The 21,175-nt window shown below is 46.0% G+C and overlaps 1 protein-coding gene and 1 pseudogene across 3 annotated transcripts in view; both read left to right on the forward strand.

Annotated features, from left to right (window-relative positions):
• Positions 1-1,075: 1,075 nt before the first annotated feature.
• Positions 1,076-21,175, forward strand: part of PRKCA (protein kinase C alpha) — a 400,238-nt gene continuing 380,138 nt past the window's right edge. For 2 of the 3 annotated variants that reach the window (XR_002084981.2, XM_019466454.2), the window contains exons 1-2: positions 1,076-1,443; positions 4,373-4,404. Coding sequence is in view for 2 of the 3 variants with exons in the window: in XM_019466454.2 (XP_019321999.1) it covers positions 1,271-1,443; positions 4,373-4,404 (205 nt within the window). In the remaining variant the exon portion in view is untranslated. The remainder of the gene's footprint in view (positions 1,444-4,372; positions 4,405-21,175) is intronic. The other variant, XM_019466455.2, reaches the window with a different exon arrangement.
• LOC128774391 (U2 spliceosomal RNA) lies at positions 19,551-19,730 on the forward strand (annotated as a pseudogene).

Here is a 21,175-nt window from a genome sequence, read left to right on the forward strand (position 1 = left end):
CGTAGAAAAACAACAGTGAGACGCTGGGGGATGGTTGTTTCCCTTCTGTATGTTAAGCACCCTCCAGGCAGAACTAATAAATATTCAGCAAGTGATTAGTTGGTCCATCCCCACGTGTCCTTGGCAGATCCCTGCCAGCTCTTTCACCAGCAGTTTCACTTGGTAATTTACAAGCGTTCTGGCTGCACTCTGCACCTGCCAGCATTGCAGTAATTAGCTTAGGATGCAAAACGCTTTCTAAATTAAGGTTCCGGACTTGTAGAATCAAGAAAGGCTGATAATCAACCTTGCAACTGTAGTACCCAACGAGCAACGGGATAAATAGGGATAAACAACCAGGACAAGTCCTTTAACCGTCCCGCGTGCACATTAGACGTCTATGCGAGATGCAGGTGAAACACAGCTCAACAGTTAGGGGCAGGTGGCAGGGTCAGTGTGCGAAGATTTGCAATCAAGCCCTTCCTCCTGCCCTATATAAGCAGCGTGGAGGGCGCAGGCCGGGGCCTTTGGGGGCACCTACGGCTGGAGGGACAGAAAGCCTCAACGCCGCGTCTCGGAAGGTGAGGAAGGGCGGGCGTCCGAGCGGGTTAGACCCAGAGACGGCGGCGGCGGGCGCTGCCTGGAGCCCGGTGCAGCGAGTCGGACGTCCCGCCGGGGCGAGAGGGGACCAGGAGCCGGGCGGGGAAGGATGAGCTGGCCGGGATGGGAGGAGGAAGCCGAGGGAGCAGGAGGCAGAGCCGGAGGAGCGGAAGAAGAGGAGGCGGAGGAGGGCGAGAGGCAGGAGGGAAGGGAGGAAAGGAGAAAGGCGGCGGAGGAGAGCGGCCCGCCCTCCCGGCGTCCTCCTCCGCTCCCAAGTTCGGGCGGGCCCGGCCCAGGCCGCCGCCGCCCCACCCCCGCCCTTCCCCGGGCTGCTCGCAAAACGCGGAGGCGCCGACTCCCCCGGGCGCTCGTGCTCGCGTCCGCCCCGCGCGCGCCCCCGCGGCCCTCGCGCTCCGGGCATGCGCAGTGGGCGGCGCCGCTCCGGGCCGCCCCTGCCGCCGAGAGTAGGAAGCGCGAGCGCCCGGCGCCGGGCTGTCAGTGAGCGTGGGGCCAGCCAGAGAGAGAGCGAACGGCTCCGGCTCCCGCGCCCGCTCCGGCCCGACTCTTCCCCGGCCGCCGCCGCGCCGCGACCTCGGCCGCCGGCCCGCGTCCCCCGCCCGGGGTCGCCCGCCCCCGCCCCTCCCCGGCTGCTGCCGCTCCCCGGCGGAGGCAAGAGGTGGTTGGGGGGACCATGGCTGACGTTTTCCCGGCCAACGACTCCACGGCGTCTCAGGACGTGGCCAACCGCTTCGCCCGCAAAGGGGCGCTGAGGCAGAAGAACGTGCACGAGGTGAAGAACCACAAATTCATCGCCCGCTTCTTCAAGCAGCCCACCTTCTGCAGCCACTGCACCGACTTCATCTGGTAGGTGCGCGCGGGCCGGGGCGCACGGCTGGCCGCCCGGACCCTCTCTCGCGGCGCCCGGGGGCTGGGGACCGGTCCCCTCGTAGCCTGGGTCGCATCGCTCCGGGGACCCTGGCTCGCCCCCCCCCCCCTCCGCCCCCACGGCCGGGCGCGCCCACTCCGGGGCTGACTCACTCAGGGAACTTGGAAAGCTGGCCGAGTTCGAACTCTCGCCCGGAACGGCGCGCGCGCTCCGGGGACGCTTATCGGGCAGGACTCCCGGGGAAGTCGCCGCCAGGTCACACACACCCCCCTGCCGCAGGAGGGGAGGCTGGCCCCGCGCCGCAGTGACACTGATCCCCTTCGCGGGTCCAGTGTCGTCCTCCCAGGTGCACCCGCCCTTCTGCACCGACAGAGGAGCTGCTGGTTGGGTGTGAGCGAAGGGGAGCGAAAGAGCCCAAAGGGCAGAGTTTTCCCGGAGAAACACGCCCGAAGTAACCGGGGAGCGGCGGCGACTGCGCCTCGCGGTCCAAGTTACGGGCGAGCCAGGCTGGGCGCATTCGGGGGTGTGTTTTGCTCCCCAGCGGGCTTGGACTGCGCTGCTAGCTTGGGTCCCTGCCTACTGTAGCTCGTATCCGCCGGGCACGGGAGACCGGACTTGTCCGGGTGAACCCGGGGAGGGGGGTGGAGAGACCGCAAACTGCTGAAAGCTTGCAGTGGAGGAGGGGGGGCTAAAACCAGGCGAATGGCAGAAGGGCAGAGGGAGTCGTCTAAAACAGACCCTGTCAACACGAGATTAGACGTGCAGCCTGGTTGAGGAGGACCGAGGCCTTAGTTAAGAACACTACTGTAAGGTGTCAGAGCTCAAGTAGAATTAACTTAGGCCAGTGGTTTGGGGTTCCTGATAAACGGAAAGCCTTCAGGGGTCTCCGCACCCCGTGAGACCAGGTGAAAGCCGTACATGCCCTTTTCCGGTCACGGTTCTGGCTTTTACTGATTCTCAGAACGTGGGCGACCCCTTCTCCCACAGACCCCGACGTGTAGAAAGCTGGAACTTCAGGAATACCGGGTGTCCCAGTTTTTTTCCCCTTCAGATTGGCAGATACCTACCAGCCTTTTACTGTCAATTGACGAATGTGGCTAGGAAGCTCCCCAAGTCAGAAGTAAGGCAAGGGTTCCTTAATTCCTGTCGACCTTAGGCTAGGGGCTGCACTCGGGTGACAGTGTCACAGCGCACCTTGCCACTAACCTTTGCGTGACCTACCTTGTTGGGGCCCTAGGCAGAACTGGTGGAGGGCTTTGTGAATCCATCACACCTGGAGGCAGAGCACCTCAAGCATGTTGCTAATAAAACGCTTAATTTTGCCTCTGGATGGCATCTGAATTCACACGGCGGGGGGAATCATGAGTACCACGAATGTGCTCATAAGGTGCTTAATTTTTCCTTTATGGAAATTATCTGAATCCATCACACCTGGAGGAACTCGCCTCTAAGGGCACCACAGATGTGCTAAGGTGCTTAACTTTACCCTTATGGAGGACTATCCGAATCTACCACACCTGGGGAAAATCCCCTCCAAGGGAGAGTTGGACAAGCCTAGTCCTAATAAGGTGCTTAGTTTTTTCCTTACAAATCTCAATAGTTCTGTGAAAAGCACAGTTACCGTGTCTATGAATGATTACCACTGCGTAGTCAGCGTATGAAGCAGTTGTGTTCCAAGGAGAAGTTAGCCATATCTACAGTTCTCTAAAATAAGTTCTTAGAGCTTCAGGGCAAAGAAGATAGTGCATCTAGTTAAGGGGGGTCCTGCAGCCTCCTATCCCATGCTCCATAAAAAGGGAACAGTAAGACTGCTGCCTGTCTGTGCCAGAAGTAGGTAAATTAGGAAAGACTTGGAACCTACACACCCAGGCTCGCTAATGTCTTTGCACTCTCTGGTGCCCCAAAGGATGAGCCCCTGGTGAACTGCTGTGGCACTTCGGGTCACCAGGTGTAATGTGAAGTGGAAAATAAAGGTCTCCCTGTCAGCTTCCTCCCTGGCTAATTGACCAGACCGTAAACTACTCGGAAGGTCCTGGAAAATATTCACGAGGATTGTCTTGCAGTGGTTTTAACTTCAGTTATCTTTCATTGTTTCTGTGGGTACTTACCAGCTTGTTTTAAATATTAAAACACTTCAAAAACCATAAAAGTTTGGGTTTATGTGGGGGGGGGGGTGTGACTAAACATGAAGTGTCTTGTCAACTTAGGATGGCTATGTAAAGCAAAAGATTAGAACTTATCCTAGAGTTTTAGTGCAGTTCATTCTAGTTGTAACCGTGTTTATGGTTTAATGTGTCTGGCAGGGAGGGCAGAGTAAATTTTATAAAGTAACCTACAAGAACAAAATAGCCTCTGTATTTGCTTTGAATCCTGTTGATTCTCCCCCCCCCCAAAAAAAAAAATTCACGTGCAATTTTAATAAACCTATATTGTAAAACCGGTCTTTTAAATCAAAACAGCGTTGAGTGGGTACTGTTTGGAAGTTTCTAGACCCCTATTCTATAATAAATCAAGCCACTTCTTACTTTAGGGAGAGCAATGACTTTCATTTGGTCTTTAGGGACCAAGTTAAAGTACTGCTTTCAAACATAGTCCTCTTGTTGAACATCATGGCCAACTCCAAATACCCTAGCTGTCTGGTCTTGAAACTTCAGTATTAATAACAGTGTAAACTTAGAGAAGATTGTTGTACATTGAAAAAATTCAAGGAGCCTTTGGAAGCCATACAGAGGTTGTTTTTTTTCCCCCAAAATCGAATTTATTCAGTACTCTGAGCATGTTTTCCTATAAAATCGTTGGTTCTCATGTATAAACCCTTAGTTCTGTGGAATACTGTTTCATAACTGGCTTAAACTGTGGTATACAACACAAGATATGTTAAGATATTTTGTTGTTTCTGTTTTTCAGGGGGTTTGGGAAACAAGGCTTCCAGTGCCAAGGTAAGCTGTCACGTTGGATTTTATTTTCAAGTACAACATGAAACCAGCATTCCGAATGGGAACAATATTTCCAGTCCTTTTTTCTTTGTGATCCAAAAAAAAAGGTGGTTTAGATATTTTCAAAACAAGGTCTCTAAATTGGGACTGTTTAAAAAAAAAAACAAAAAAACAAAAAAACAACGGTATTGCCTAGTAATCTGCATATAGAGCTGCCTTTTTCTCATTGAAGAAAAAAAACCTTCCTGTAACTTTATTTTTTGCCAAGAACATTCTTGTCAGAAACTGCTGTCTCTGTGTGGGTGTTGAGGAAAAGAAATGGAATCACTTTGTATTCATGCGGCTTTTCTGGTTCTTGCTCGGTTTTTGTTCTTTATTGCTCTTACCTATGCCTTAGGTTGGACTCCTTGTAACTAATTTTGGGCCATGTAGCATTCTAGTGAGTCGTCTTGTTTTTGGTTCCCGATTGTTGTCCAGAACAAAGTCAGCACATTTAAAAGTTACCTCGATCAATCATAATGAGTTGCCATGCTAGGAGGCACGTTTTTCCTTTAGTGCGAATGCGACTGTATGTGTACTAACTACCTCTTGCATCTGGGGAGAAATCCTTTATTTCCACCTCGTATCTGTAGTTGTGTATCATGTGTGTTAGGTAGCTGTTCTATACACTGTGTTCTATTTAAAGTCAGTGCTTGGTAGCTTGTGAGGGCATTATGGGCTCACAAGCCCACCTTCTGGCTCTCCTCACCATCTATATTATGTTTAGTTTTGGTTCCATTTCCCATCTGGGTGAAGGTTTATTAGGGTAAGTGGAAAGAGTATGTTGTAGACTGGAAAATATTATCCTAATGCTGTTGAATACTAAGCACATTAGAGAGAGACTGTGTACTTCTTAGAACCCTAAAATTGTGCTAGTGAGTTGGTTTATCTTTTAAGGTTCAAATTCATGAACTGGTTTCTTACACTTCCTAAATATGTCTTCAATGCAGCTATTTTATGGTATAGTTAACATTCTACCTTCACGAGTGCTTCCAACTCTGAATCAATCCCTGAGAGTTGGGAAATCGAGCTATTCCTTTATAGAGAAAGGTGTGTTACTGCCTCACTCCTTGTAAAAGATGAAAGGAAGATGGGGCTCTTTACGTTTTCCAGTTGTGGACCTGAACTTTGTTAGGCAATGGTTGGGTGTAGGCTGGAAATAGGACTTTATTTTTTTTAAAAAACTTAATGTTTATTTTTGACAGATACAGAGCACGAGTGGGGAAGGGGCAGAGAGAAAGGGAGAGACAGAATCTAAAGCAGGCTCCAGGCTCTGAGCTGTCTGCACAGAGCCTGACATGGGGCTTGAACTCACGAACTGTGAGGTTATGACCTGAGCCGAAGTTGGTTGCTTAACTGACTGAGCCACCCAGGCACCCCAAAATGAGATTTTTTTTCTTGAACCTTCCTTTAAAAAAAAATGGCAAGTGTGGTTCTGGGCTAACTGATTTATGTCTATTTTTTTGTAACATTTGGGTGGGAACCTATGGAAACATAAAAATACTTGTTGAAATGAAGGTTAGGTGTTAAACTGTCATTTCTTATATGTTAAAACTTCAGGATAAGCTGGGTGTCTTCTAGACCTGCTTATTTGAGTCAATTTTGTTGAAATCAGAGTGGCAGTGTTAGGGGTGTAAGGGAGTCCTTCATGGTTGCCCCCCTCCCCCCAGACTACATTGAATTTTTTCTTTGGAGTGGATTAGATTCATGGTTTCATGTGAGCTTGACTCCCATAAAGTAAGAAGTGAAATTGTAGGCTCTTCTCTCTTCCCTCCCTCAGAGATAAGATATTCAGTCACTCTTCAAGAGCTCAAAACTTCAAATCCTTCTCCAATATCCACCCACCACAGTAGGCAGTGGATATCCTTCCCTGTCAAAATCTTCCTTATTCTATTTAGTGGTTGCATGTGGAGTGTATCAAACTTCTCCATTTCTGATGCTTTAAGTTCACACTTGTGAAATATTGTCAGTGATATCCTTGGACACCATGGTATTTCTATAAAAGATCCCTAGAAGAATGTGTGTACATCTTAGGTCTTAATGAGTACAGCCGTGTTCTCAGAAGGTTACAGTTTGCATTTCCAGTATTAAGTGTACCCCATTCCTTTCACTCTTACCAGTATAGGATAGGTCTGTTTTCTGACATTTTTTGCTCTGGTAAGTGAAAAGTTTGAATTTTCATCTGGGTAAGGCTGAACCTTTTTTTTTTTTCAGACTCGTTTTAGCCTCTGCATTCTGTGGATTGCCTTTACCTAGTACTTGAAATGTAGTTCTTACAAAGTAGACAAAATAGAGCAGCGAGTATGTGGTTGATGCGGTTCGTTGGGGAAGAATTAAACCACAGGTCTTATTTGGGTGAGTTTCTGTACTGGGTTTACAAACTGTAATTCACAAACCATTTCAAATACAACCTAATACGCTATCTGCTCGTTACATTTTGTTTAGTATGTATGCTCAGCATTTGACTTCGAGTATGCATGCGCTAATCCATTATTCATAACTTCTGGATGTTCGCCCAGGACAATGCCTTTTAATTGCACAAATACAGTTCCCTAACACTTGCATTTTGGCACTCTCCTCAAAGGTAACATCTCCTCATTTTAGAGTATACTCAACTTAGAATACACTGTTTTTCTCTTAATGTTCTACCAACTTAAAATCTTGTGTTTGGTAGAGTCCTGGTCTTCAGGAGAAGAGCCCCTCATCCCGTGCCTTTAGCAGCATACCCTCTCGAGATGGCAGTTGGAGTTGGAGACTTTTTTATTGCTTATGTTTTCTCACCTGATGGAGGCAGCATCTTCTAGCTCTTAGTATATGGTCCATGACTTTGGTCAGTAGAATAGCTGTAGCTAAGTATACCTTAGAGAGGCGTATGTGCTCCAAATATCTCACCTGTTCATAAAGTAAGATAGCTTGAAATCTAAAATATCCTCTCCCTTGGTAAATGTTCAGAACTAGAAGACCGAAGCTGTGAGTGGTAGCCCTTTAAAACTGGGTTTCTAATCTATGCTATTAGAAAGCAATTTATAAGCACACGAAGACTTCTCCAAAGACTTCCTGGATTGTTGCCGTTTGTGCTTCATGCTGTTGTTTAGATGGCAGTACAGGGGTACTGCTGAGAAGGTGGATCTTACCAGGGCTGGTAACCGAGGAGGATCCCACTGTGAACATTGATTGGCTGCCTGAAATCGTGAAAGCAAGGGCCATACACGCTGGAGAACAAAGGAAAAACGCAGAACGTAGAGCGAGGAGCTGTGAGATAGTTAAGGTTCTTAGATGACCAGCTTGGTGCTCTGTAGCTCTGTCCTTTCAAGGGTAATCTCAGAATTTGCCTTCCGATTTTTGTGAGGCTTAACTTCCTCTTGCTTGTTGGGCTCCTTGCTGGTTTTTTCCTGTGAGGCTAGCAGAGAGCTGGTCCTTGCCCCCAATCTGTTCCCTCCCTCCAGGACAGGGAGAAGGGTTTCTCTGGCCTGGTCATTGAGGAGGTTGAGATTCAGACCTTGGAAGGTCTGTCTCCTGTTGCTAGTCTTGTGCACCAGCTGCGTCTGAGAGCTTCTGTCACGGAACAGCAGAGACCTTCACCGTGCTGTTGAAATGTTGTCTTTTCTCTGGGGTAGTGGAGCCAGTGGTCTTACCCTTCCACTACTAGGAAAGGGAACAGGCCAGCTAGACTACTAGACCCCCCCCTCCCCCCCAGCAAGACTGCTTACACTTCTCACATTTCAGTGGTACAAACATTCTCTCCAAATGTGACCTGCTTATCAACGTGACAAACCGTTGTGAGCCTGTTAAATCTGTTCCATCTCGGCATGTTTTTTCTGCTTTTTCTGTTCAACGTCCCAGATCTTCAAAATGAACAACTACCCCAGGATCTTTGAAGAATCCCCTAAAGAGCATCAGATCCCCACCAGTGACCACGATCAACAGACTGTGGCTCTGAGTGATCAACACTGGATGTTTGCGGGGTCTGCTGGGAATGTGTGCATGCTTGTGTGATACCCGTGTGCTGCTGTGCATCCATCTTGAATCTGGAGCCATTGCTGTAAGCGCCCCCCAAATACTGTACTTCTCCTGTGATTCTAACTGAAGCTGCTTTTCAGCAGCTAGGGGTTTAAAATCCATTTCCCTTAGGCTGTGGCCTTCAGTTTTGAAGGCCTGTTTCAGAATAGATTTTACCAGCTCACCTGAGTGGGATGGTGTTTCTTCTCTTGAAGATTGAAGGTTGATGGTGTCTTCTTATTTCTATGAAATGTTCTTACTTTTGAGAGAGCATCCCAAGCAGGGTCAGAGCTCCCAGCCCAGAGCCCGATGTGGGGCTCGAGCCCATAAGCTGTGAGATCATGACCTGAGCCAAAGTCAGATGCTTAACCTACTGAGCCACCCAGGTGCCCCTGAAGGTTGATGTTTGAGGGAAGAAAGTCCCCCTGCCCTCCCTCTGTTGGCTGCATGAGAGAAGGAATTGCAGAAAACTGGGCCCGTTTAAGGGAGGATGACCTTTAACGGGATAAAGTTGGCAGCTTTGCAGAAAAGGATATCCGGTTCTTCCCGTGGCTTACAAGACGCTGGGAGCCATGTGGTGTGGGGACACCCAAGTGCTAGGAGGTGGAAGGGGGCTGGGGTCTGAGTTGGGCTGAATCACGAAGTTGACGGCCTTCAACAGATTTCCTTCCCATGTACTAGCTCATCTATGTTAGTGACGACCCACTGATTTTTCAAAGCTGGCCCCACGATTTCCCATCTTTAAAACTGGGGTGTTGGCATTTTGGCACCCCATTTCTCGTTGGTTACTCTTCAGATGAGAAGCTGTGTTAACTGTAGGGGATCTCCCGGGGCCATCGAAACAATCCCAAAAAGACTGATCCGTGGAAGAGTATAATTTGAAATTCTGATGGTTTTGCCTTGAGGTCAGATCAAAGCCTTAGTTCATCTTCAAAAAGAATAAAATTGTCAGAAATACCTAAAAGAGAACCATGGTGGAGGTGGGTGTTAGAATTGCCTTTCTTTCCAATGCTTTTTTTTCCCCCTCCATAAAAATGCATTAATACTCATTAGAAGGAGGGATGCATGGATGAAATTGTTGGATATTCCCATTTGGTGCTGTATACTTGATAGGAAATGACTTCTGATTAATGGCTTCCTGAATTGCTACTTAGTGCGTTAAGTGAATGTGTTTAGTTTTACACTCCCCACCAGAATCTGATTCAGTAGTGTAGGGAGTGATGATTAGACTAAGCAGGAGAAACCCTAATGATTTTTTTTGCAGATGGACCTGACCTTGAAGTTTCCTCTTTAACTTTAATGATAGGATTTACTACCCTCTGAGCGTTTCACTCCTAGGCGACATTCTTCAAACTTAAGTTTTTAGGCACATTAATTCTTGTTCAGTTTTCCTTCCAGGTATTCAAACTAGTGTTCACTGTGGAGCTTTCCTATTAGGATGAAGTCCAGCTCCTGAACGAGACCTCTTAAGTTTCCTGGTTTCTTCAGACTCATCTACCGATGGCTTTGCTTCTTTCTGTGCTTCAGTTACTGCAAATAAGTTGCAGTTTCCCAGAAAGGGTCCTGTTCAAATTTTTTTGACCCGATACCCTGTCTCACCTGTGAATATTAGCCTGAAGTTTGGCTCTGACGTCTATTCTCCCTGCCTTTCTGGACACTCTCCCAGTCATGGGACCCTCCCCCTCTGTCGTTCGTCTCCTCTGCCAGCCTTGAGAGCAAGGACTGCTTGTTTCTGTCTCCTGTTTAATGCAGTGCCTGGCACTTGGTAGACACTATATAAATATTTGTTGGATGTATGGTTACACAAAAGACCTAAGATATGAATGTCCATAGCCAGAAGGATTGCAGTGACTTCTGCCTGCATACTTTTTTAAAATCTCGTTTATAATTCAAAGTGATGTCAACTAGGATAGATCATTAGATGACTTCAGAAAAAGTAACTCTCTGAAGCTAAGCATACCTATTCAAAATAGGAAACAAAATGCTAATTTGTATCTGTTATAAGCAATGGTAAATTTAATAGCAAACTACTTAATGTGCCTTTTCAGAGAAGTATCTAGACATCCATAACGAATACTATTGCCACAAATTAAACAGCATACTATGGGCCACAGCAGGACGGGGGAGATGGCTTGGGTACAGGGTGAAAAGTTAAAACCAGCTCCGGTGCACGTGTTTGGTACAGTCATTTAAGTGTTTCATTTGAGAGTGCTAATCGCTGAAACCAGACCGTCATGCTCCAGAGGGAGTAGTAGCTCAACTTTATTGATTCTGATATTTTTAAACTGCTCGTACCTGAAATGTTTCTGTGCCTTGATGTGAGAAGGAACGGAGGAGCGTGGCAATGGGGGTGCCCAAGTGGAACTGTGAAAACTGACCGTTGCTTTAAAGACCTCCGTCAGTTGAAAGGAAAGACAAACCGATGTTAAATGCTGAGAGATGCTGGACGCTTAGGAGCTGTGACATTTTACATGACTCCATCCCCAGAGCCCCCTCATGAAGCACAGGATAGGATCTCTTAGAAATGAGAGTGCTGAAGAACTACCAGGCTGGTGGGGGTGGAGCAGGGGGTTCATATTCAAACAGTTGTGCAGAAAACCCTTTTCAGAGCCAACTGGAAACTTCTTTGGTACTTACAAAGCCTGGATTTATGTTAGAGGAAAGAATGAGGCCATTAAGGGAAACATTTCTTGGTGACAGAATTAAGGCTTCAGTGTCCTGTCAGAATTTCCATGACCAAGCCCTTTATTTGAGATGTTTTCTACTAAACTGAAGTGTTATGTTGGACTTCAAGCCGAGGCATGGACACTTCAGTATTGGGATGGTATTAACGGTCAAGTCGAGATGAAATGACTGTAGCTACATTAAAGCCCTCTATTAAATTATACAGAGGGGGAAGATGGCTTCTGGAAATAGATTTCTATCAAAAATGTAATGGAGGGCGATGATTGATTGTTAGCACAAGATCAGAATTAAGAGCAGGTTCACAAAGCAAGACTAGTCTGAGGGCAGTTCATCTTGAATGCGTTTACTTGTGGGTTTTTTTTTTTTCCCCACCCCAGCAGTTACCCATCTTCAGTTGTAGCATTTTGGGAAATATGGGATCCATCTGTAGTCTCTGCAGTGATTTCAATAGGTAGTTAGGAAACAAAGGGGGAAATGCGGGACGTGAAATTGTCCAAGTTGTATTTAAACTTTATAAACTCATTCGTATGAGGAATGGGGTAGGAGGAGAATCCAGTTAACAGCTACATTTTGAGCTGTGAATAATCACAATAATTGAGATTAATTACAATTGTGACTATTCGACTCCCATGTTTTCAACAGGATAATTGACACTCTTGACTCTCCTAGAATGTCTAGTAGTTCATGCGCAGTAGTCTATGCTGTAGACTTTCCTTAAAACTCTACAGTCACCCATGAAGGGTTTGCTCTTAGACCTTGTTCCAAGCACTTATCAACACCGTTGATCCTCACAATTTTGAAAAGGTAAGCAGTGTTCTTTTATAGTTAGGGAAACCAGCACTGAGGCACAGGAAGCTTAGAACTTGTCCAAAGTCACAAAATTGGAAAACAGTGGAGCTGGGCTTCAAACCCAGGCTGTCTGGGTCCACCCTCCCAGACTGTGAACACAAGTGTTGGGCCTCGTATTTTTTTTTCTTCCAATTTTTAAGTTTATTTTGAGAACACATGCCCAGTAGGGGTGGGGGAGAGGGAGGGAGGGATGAGAATGAATCCCAAGCAGGCTCCACACTGTCAGTACAGAACCCCCATGTGAGGCTCCAACTCGTGAACTGAGATTCTGACCTGAGCAGAAACCAGGAATCGGGTGTTCGACAGATTGAGCCACTGGGCACCCCCCCATGGTTCGTTCTGTTCGGTAGGCTTATGTCACTACCTGGGCTATGGAGGTGTGAAAGAGGGAAGTCTTTGAACTCCATAACAGTTGCCATACTAGTCACAGTGGGAGATGATGCCAGATCTGTGCACCTGCTCTGTAGATCATGCCTGGCACTGGGGGGCGTGGGACAGAGTGCTGGGCATTGAGCAGAGAGGAATGCTAGACGAAGAGTCTTCATAATAGAAGTTTGAATGAGATAGGGGTGGTCGAAACATCGTGGGGGTGGGAAGATACTTCCTGGGCTCGTTAGGAAGGAGCTTTGGAGTTGGGCTTTGTAGGATACAGAGAATTTCCTTTGGGAGAGATGGAGGCTTTCTAAAGCGAGGAAATAGCTAGAGCAAAGCGGGAGGAGGCAGTGGCAAGAGGGACTCGTATAATTGGGGAGCAGCATAGGCCAGGACGGAGGCCATACTATTAGAAATGTCGCAAACGTGCCTGGCCCCAACGGAAAAGCTGATTCGAGAAACCTACGTGTTTTCCTCCACATGCTGCTTCTATGCCAGCACTGTTTCATACCTTTTTATGTGGTGCTTTTTTCCTCAGAAAATTGCAATTACAGGAGAGTAAAGCATTGTCTTCATGTGAAAGATACGTCGTGTTAGAGACTAGAAAATAACTTGCTTTAGGAAGTGCATGGCTTTGACCCTATTCCAAGGGTCTCTGTTATGAAGCTGGTACTGTTAATTGCAGCATCCTGTTGGAAGCCCAGGCTGTTACAACATGGAAATTCCGTGACTAGAGATAATCCACTGAGTTAGACCCGATGTGTTCATAACCTTAATAAGGAAAAGTAGAAAAAGCACCTAATGAAAATCCTTTTCTGTTTCCAGAACTGCATACTAAAGGTCAGAACTTCTGGTTTGTTGTTAGTGGTTATTCCCAATCCCGACGGTGCTAGACTTGGATGTTAATAATCCTGATTAGAAATGTGTTTAAAGGAAGGCAGAGGGGTGCTGTGGAGCTATGCATTTTGGGAGAGAAAGAGGACTTTCACGTGGGTTTCAGAGTTGCAGAATAAAAACTCACGTAATCCTGGCACTATGCTGACCCGGGCTTATGACGTGCCAACACCCTATGGGGAACTGGCCTTGTTCCCACTATGTAGGAGCAGATGGGGGTCGGGGGCACGGTGCGCGGGGAGGGGGGGAGGGGGAGGGGAGCGGGCGGGCAGCTTGTTCATGGTCAGGTGGCTTTGAGACCAGGCGGAGTCAGTAAATGTCTGTCTGTGATCTTTACTATCTGAAGCTATACAGCTAAGTAGCCAATCCCTTTTACTTTTCTCGTTCTGCTTTCCCTTAGATTATCTAATAAAGCATGATTTGTGGTGCTGTTTATTGTAATTAGGATAAAACTCCCATTGATTCAAGAAAGCTAGGCTCGGGCTTATAAAGGCTTTTAACTTCTGTTTGGATCGCTCTTGGAATTAAGAGGCAGTAAAGGAGCTTCATGTATTTTCCTTTTGAATTAATGCATGCAACTGTCATTTCGAAAATACAAGATGGGAGCTGACTGTAAAAATTCAAGATCCCACAACTTGATTCTTAACTGCTTACGATGTACGGAAGAGTTCAAATCCTAGTTCTCTTCTATTCCATAAAGGTGCTTTTCTTTGGTGCAGTTGTAATCCTAAGTTGGTACATGGATGTTTTAACACTTTGCCAGTGGAATACAAAAACACTGGTCCTGTTCGGAGTCATTTGCCTGATTTTGAAATCTTAGTAGACCTCACTTTTTCACATGCCGAGTTGGTGCATTCAAGTGATTTTTGTTGAGTCTCACATTAGTTTCTTCAATCTGAATGACTCAATACGGAAAATCTTTAAAAAAAAATTTTTTTTTTTTTAACATTTATTTTTGAGACACAGAGAGACAGAGCATGAACAGGGGAGGGTCAGAGAGAGGGAGACACAGAATCTGAAACAGGCTCCAGGCTCTGAGCTGTCAGCACAGAGCCCGACGCGGGGCTCAAACTCCCAGCCCTCACGGACCGCGAGATCATGACTTCAATCTGAATGACTCCTTAATACGGAAAACCTTTTTTGCAAAAGGTATGCTTGAGAGAGTTGAGGGGGTAGGTGGGGGGAGAGGGAGACGGAGGCTCTGAAGAGGGCTCCCTGCTGATAGCAGAGAGCCCGAAGCAGGGCTCAAACCCACAACTCAAGATCATGACCTGCGTTGAAGTCGAAGACTTAACCCATTGAGCCACCCAGGTGCTCCAATCTTCCTCCTCCTCAAACTTTACCACCCCTTTAAAAATGAGGGTCGCCTGGGTGGCTCAATTGGTTAAGTGGCAGACTTTGGCCCAGGTCATGATCTCATGGTTCATGGGTTCAAGCCCTGCATTGAGCTCTGTGCTGACAGCTCAGAGCCTGGAGCCTGCTTCAGATTGTGTCACCCACTCTGCCCCTTCCCTGCTCATGCTCGATCTCAAAAACATAAAGAAAAAGACACTAAACATTCCGGAAGCATCCAGGACCGTTAGGTCTAAACTCCAGGTATCAGAGTTGAGCTGCATGGTCTCGATTTTCCCTTTTTGCTCAATGGCACCATCAAGCACCATAGCACCTGCTGGGATTGAGCGGAGTCTGTGCTCCTATGATGCAAATCAACATGCAAAATCACATTTTATAGAGATTAATTATTGGGTGGGAGCTGGAGTGGTTGGCATGATTAAGACCGGCCATTGTTAAGGTGCCTGGGTAGCTCAGTCGGTTGAGTGTCTGACTTCAGCTCGGGTCATCTCAGTTTGTGAGTTGGAGCCCCGTGTCGGGCTCTGTGTGGACAAGCTCAGAGCCTGGAGCCTACTTCGGATCACGTGTCTCCCCCTCTCTCTGCCCTTCCCTGCTTCTGTTCTGCCTCTCGCACTTTGAGGGGGTGGGGGGAAGACTGGCCATCATTGTCCTTGCCTAAGGCGAATCTAATAAAACCCAGTAGAAGGATAAGTTAAGGTGAAGGTGCTGGGGAGCAGAGGATAACACCCCGGATGAGGCTCTGGGTTTATTAAACTCTTGGTATCCTACCTCCCGTTATATTAATGGTTTTCATGACTTCACAAATGCAGGAAAAACTGTTCACGATAGTAACTGATAAGATTGTGAACAAGGTGCTTTTGGCTGACTCTCTTATCAGTGCAGAATTAATGAAGGCCTAAGTTTTATCTCCAAATTTGGAAATGCATGGTCAGCTTCTGGCCCTTGTTTGTATTCCTGTGTAACCCTTCGATGTTCAATTGTATTCAGTATGTTGTAGACTTGGTCCTAACAGGCTGCAGCTATGTGGAGGCTCCCTTGGGATGTTTAAAATTTATTAGAAACGGTAGAACATACTTGTGTGAGATGGGTACAATCTTTTGGTTACTAAGAACTTGGGTAGCTCTTAAAAGCATCAGATTTAATATTAAGTTCTGTATTCTTAAAATTTGTTCCAGAGCACAAGCAGGGTTGAGGGGCAGAGCATCCCAAGCAGGCTTCGTGCTTTGTGCAGAGCCTGACATGGGGCTCGATGCCATGGCCCCGGGATCATGACTGTAGCTGAAATGAAGAGTTGGAGGCTCAACCAACTGAGCCACCCAGTCTCCCCAAGTTCTATATTCCTAAGTGATAAACACATGCTTGTGTTTAAATGTAGGTTAACAACCTGAATTAACATGCATCTAAGTATTCCCCTTTCTTGTCCTTCTTGGTGAATTTTGTAGTCAAGGGATCAGGAAGAGCTAGGTTCTTAGAATTTTAAATCGACAGAGGACTATGGAGACTGTATAGCTGAGGTCCTTGAATTCATAGCTGTGGAGTCGGTCCCCAGAGTTGAGTGACTTGATGTAAATGTAATCACACAAGTGGGACCACCTGAATCTCCAGCCCCAACTCCTGTCCGGTGCTCTCCTCCTCCTGCTTGGTAGGTCATAAACCTGTGAACTTAGCTGTAACCCTGTAGCCTCGAACCTTAAGTGATGTTGCCAGTAACCATAGGTGCTCATCCAATAGTTTCTATTGAAAGAAAAGACGTGAGGAACCTGCCAAGTAGGCGCTTGATTCCCTTTACTTGAAAAACGGCTGTGCGTTCTAGAGATGAGGTGTCTTGCCCTAAAGTCTAGGAGTTACATTAAGGATGATACATTTTGTAGTGTAGATGACCAGTGGGAGTAAGCTCTTGAGTTGGTATTGGATGGGAATTAGTGAGCAAGGAAGAGGTCTACTTGAAATTCTTTTTTCCTGACTTTTGTTTTTCTAATTTTAATTCTTTGGGAACAGGCTATGTTCCTAAGGCTACTTAAAAAAAATTTTTTTTTAAATGTTTATTTTTGAGAAAGCATGAGGGGGGGAGGGGCAGAGAGAGGGAGACACAGAATCCAAAGCAGGATCCAGGCTCTGAGCTGTCAGCACAGAGCCCAGTGTGGGGCTCGAACTCCTGAACTGTGAGATCATGACCTGAGCTGAAGTCAGATGTTCAATCAACTGTGCCACCCAGGTGCCCCTAAAAAAAAAAAAAAAAGTTTTTGACGTTTTTTTTTTTTTTTTTTTTTTTGAGAAACTGAGTGGGGGGAGGGGCAGAGAGAGAGGGAGACACAGAAACTAAAGCAGGCTCCAGGCTCTGAGCTGTCAGCACAGAGCCTGACATGGGGCTTGAACTCAAACTGTGAGATCATGACCTGAGCCGAAGTCTGCTGCTCAACCAACTGAGCCACCCAGGTGTCCCTCCTAAGGCTACTTATAATCTTACATGGAGATCTCACACCATTGTTGAGCTGGCATTTTCTAGATTATGTGAAATTCTGCACAAGTCAGTATCTACTTAATCCTAGATACTACAATTAGTACCTGTAGATTTAGAGTAGCCCCTTAAACAAGATGTGAAAAGTAACAAAATGTAACCATGGAGTTTACTTGGTTTTGCTTTCTGTAGTAAAAGTAACTCCACCCTTAGAATTTATTTCTGGACCACAGTACAGCCAAATAAAGAAGTCAGATCTTTATTTCCTATAGTTGCAGTGTTGATCTGAGGTTCTGATCTTGGAAATACAGTAATAGAAACGCAAAATAAACAAAGTGCTAGATCTGAGAACATGTTTATTCATACTTTTCTCAAAACTCATTTTCTATCTAAATCCAAACAACACAAGTCCTTGTTAATTGTTCCTTGGAAAATTGTTCATGTCCTAGATTTCTAAGTTCCTCTAAAAAGGAGCTCAGAATGATCATTCCTCCTGCCTCACCCCTCCCCCCGCCCCGGGTGAATTTCCCTGTAGTATTCTTGGATGTCTTTATTGCTTTGAGTATTTGAGCCCTGTTCAAAATCAGGAAATTCTAAGTGAAGACCTACCACTGTATGAATAATTTTGAATATTGTTAGGACTTAAGTGCTGAGAGTAGGCAGCTTCCTTGCTACATTCTCTGCTCCTTTGTGCCTGCTCTATGGAAGTTACTTCTGCTTTGGATAATAGCCTGCCGTTTCAAATGTTTTCTGGGAAGAAAGCTTTGAATCTGGGGTGGGGCAGTGAGTAGGGACTTGTAGGCTCATTAACTGAGACACCAGCCACATCTCTTGGTGATTAAACTGTCCCTGGCACTGATTGGGGTTCTATGTCTTCAAACACTTGAAAGAAAGGTTTTTTGTTTTTTTGTTTTTTTTTTTTTCCCCCCTTTCAAACGGTTATTTTGAACTTATTTTAGGTACAGGAAGGGTGAAAAATGGTACAGGGGGTTTCCCTAGATCTCTCACCTGGCTTGTCTCCATGTTAACATTTTACATACATTTCCCTTATAATGTATCTGGGAGTGCCAGGGTCTTTGGACCTGTAGAGTTTCCCGTGGTCAGAATTCTTGGTGACCCTCCCAGTTACACAGCACCTTGATCTATTTTCAGCAGAATGGCACCTGGACACAGAGGTTTGATCAGACTCAGGTTCAATCTGGGTCATGGTTTTTTTTTTTTTAATTTTTTTTTTTTTTAAATGTTTGTTATTGAGAGACAGAGCATGAGCATGGGAAGGGTAGAGAGAGGGGGAGACACAGAATCTGAAGCAGGCTCCAGGCTCTGAGCTGTCAACACAGAGCCTGATGCGGGGCTCAAACCCACAAGCTGTGAGATCGTGACCTGAGCTGAAGGTCGGATGTTTAACCGACGGAGCCACCCAGGCATACGTTTGTGTTTTGTTTTTTTTTTTTTTTTTTTTTTTTTTTTAAGATGCTGTTGTAACCATGTGCATGTATATTGCGGAAAGAACACCAGTGGAGTATTTTCCTATCAAACCATCCCAAGTTGAGGACTGTTTTAACCTAGTCAAATGGGTTTAAGTTTTGCAGTATCCAGTATCAACGTGGGAACACTTGCATGCTACACGTGGAAACTAGGTTGTCAGGTCTTTCCAAATGTATGGTGTTCATTATACCTCTATGCAAATCTTGGTTTTTACCAAGCACTGTGGGTGAGAGGTGCGTGTGGGTGTCTGTGGGTGGTGGTGGAAAGAATTGCTAATTGTCAAATAGCCGCTTAACCTGCCTGAGCCTCACCCGTGTGACTGAACTTACGGTATTTTTTGTTCGGGGTCTTAATTTCCAACAGAATTGGGACTTGAGAGTTACTTTTGTACACTGGAACATCTGGGGGGGCAAAGAGAATAAGCACATGAGGGGAGTTGGGTGTGTGCCTATCTGAAGAAGCAGATGGTCCTCTACTCTGGGACCTGCTGTGTTGTACAGAAGCATATGCTGTTGAGGTGGAGGGAAGAGGGTTTTCATAAGAATCGGGGGCCTTTTCACCCAGGAATTTTTTAGCTAAATGATTCGAGATGTCTAGAAAGCTGATGGTTCCTTAACTGTAGAAGTACAAAAAAAAAAATCACCTAGGAAGTGCTAGACTGGAAATTAGGTAATCTTGGTTTGAATCCAGTTTAGGCCTCTGCCATCTTTGTAATGAGGGAGCTGGGTTCTCTAAAAGGTGGCAAATAGGTGACATTCTTGCCAGCTGCTGTGGCAGAGCACGCTAACCGTGATCCTCTTTCAACTTGGGAACCCTCCACTTTATACAGCAGGTAGCCGTAAATATCAGGTGATCAGAGTTGGTGTGGGAGCCCAGCAAACCTGGTCATTCCTAGGCTGCCTTATTTTCCAGGCCTCCCCCTCCCCCCACCCCCAACTTTTGACCTCTTGAGGATAACGAAGATGAAAGAGCTGTCACCTTTCTGGTCAGTGTTTATATGTTCCCCCCTCTCGTTGCTTCTCGGCCTTTTGGCTAAGATCAAGTGTATCTGTTATCAGTTTAATGTTTCCCTCTCTTAATTCTTTGATACAAGAACAGTATCTCAAAAAAAAAAAAAATCTATGGTACCAAATTAAAAAGAAAAATCCTTGGGGTGCCTGAGTGGCTCAGTCGGTTAAGCGGCTGACTTCAGCTCAGGTCACGATCTTGCAGTCTGTGAGTTGGAGCCCTGCGTCGGGCTCTGTGCTGACAGCTCAGAGCCTGGAGCCTGTTGCAGATTCTGTGTCTTACTCTCTCTGACCCTCCCCTGTTCATGCTCTGTCTCAAAAATAAATGTTACAAAAAAAATTAAAAATCCTTGAAACCCTGAAATTTTGATGCAAAACAAATCACCGATTACTGGGAATACTTTTGAGAAACTGAGACCATGTGAGTGGGGGAGAGGGAGAGAGAATCCCAAGAAGGCTCTGTGCTCTGTGCAGAGCCCAAAGTGGGGCTCGAACTCCTGAAAACGGAGGTCGTGACCTGAGCCAAAACCGAGAGTCCGACACTTAACTGGCTGATCCACCCAGGTGCCCTGGGAATTAGTCTTAGGAATGGAGTTGGTTTAGGATGGTGGTGGGTAGGGGGAGAACCCCGTTCATTCCTTGATGCTATTTTTATTAACATGGGAGGTGTTAGATTCTTCTGACTTCCGATGGGTCTAAGCCAGTGTTTTGGTTTTACTGTCTGGTTTATGTGAACTTCTTATAGTTGAGATCTGGTATTTGAATTGGCTTTTGATTTTGTGTTCTTGGACCTGCGTACTCTCTCTGGAAATAAGATTTGTAGAGGAAATAGCAAATAGGAGTACACCTCTGTTTTTGACTTTGTGGGAAGTGTGATGAAGGCTGAAGGAACGGTAGTCTAACCAGAGCAATACTTGCTGGTGGTGGGAGTCGACTGCTGTGTTCAGAAATGTATCAGAGAGGAAACTAGGTTGCAAGCAGCAAGTTGGGATGTGATGTTCCTGAAACTGAACAGAGTTGAGAGGAGAGAAACCCTATGGGGTAAGTAGTTGTGATTTATTTATCTATTTTTTTGAAAGCTTGCTTACAATCCTTTGAGCTAGACAGAGCCCTAGGATTACTTTGTTTAGAAGACTGCATGCTTTTGTGTGCACAAATCCTATTTGTGCAAATTTGACCTTTAATTTCCATAACTGTCTCCCATCCCTGTCCTCCTTTTTAAAAAGTTGGCCTCTTGTGTGAAGTGTTAGGCTTTACCGTTGTAAGGCCTTAAGACTTGTGTCGGTAGCTGGCAACCATACATCTCCTCTAATATGTATTTAGTACATATTCTTTACCAGGCACCATGTTAGTTCCTGGGAATGATAGTACCTGAAATCAAATGGAGTATGGCCTTGGTGGATGGCTAGGGGTCAGGCACTTTGCATAGCTTATTTAATCTTCATGACGAAAGGAGGACAGGTTATCTTATGGATGAGGTGTAAAGGTTGTGTTGCCTGAATTCTACAACTAAGTGGGTTAGGTTAGTATTTACGTATGGATTGTGATGATGGATGCATTGTTTTAAAAATCAAACATAGGTTATTGTGATTGTTCATCCAAAAATTGTTTTTGAAAGGTAAATCCTTCA

Source organism: Panthera pardus, unplaced genomic scaffold (genome assembly GCF_024362965.1).
Source record: "Panthera pardus isolate Hobbes unplaced genomic scaffold, ASM2436296v1 HiC_scaffold_3, whole genome shotgun sequence".
Lineage (NCBI taxonomy): Eukaryota > Metazoa > Chordata > Mammalia > Carnivora > Felidae > Panthera > Panthera pardus.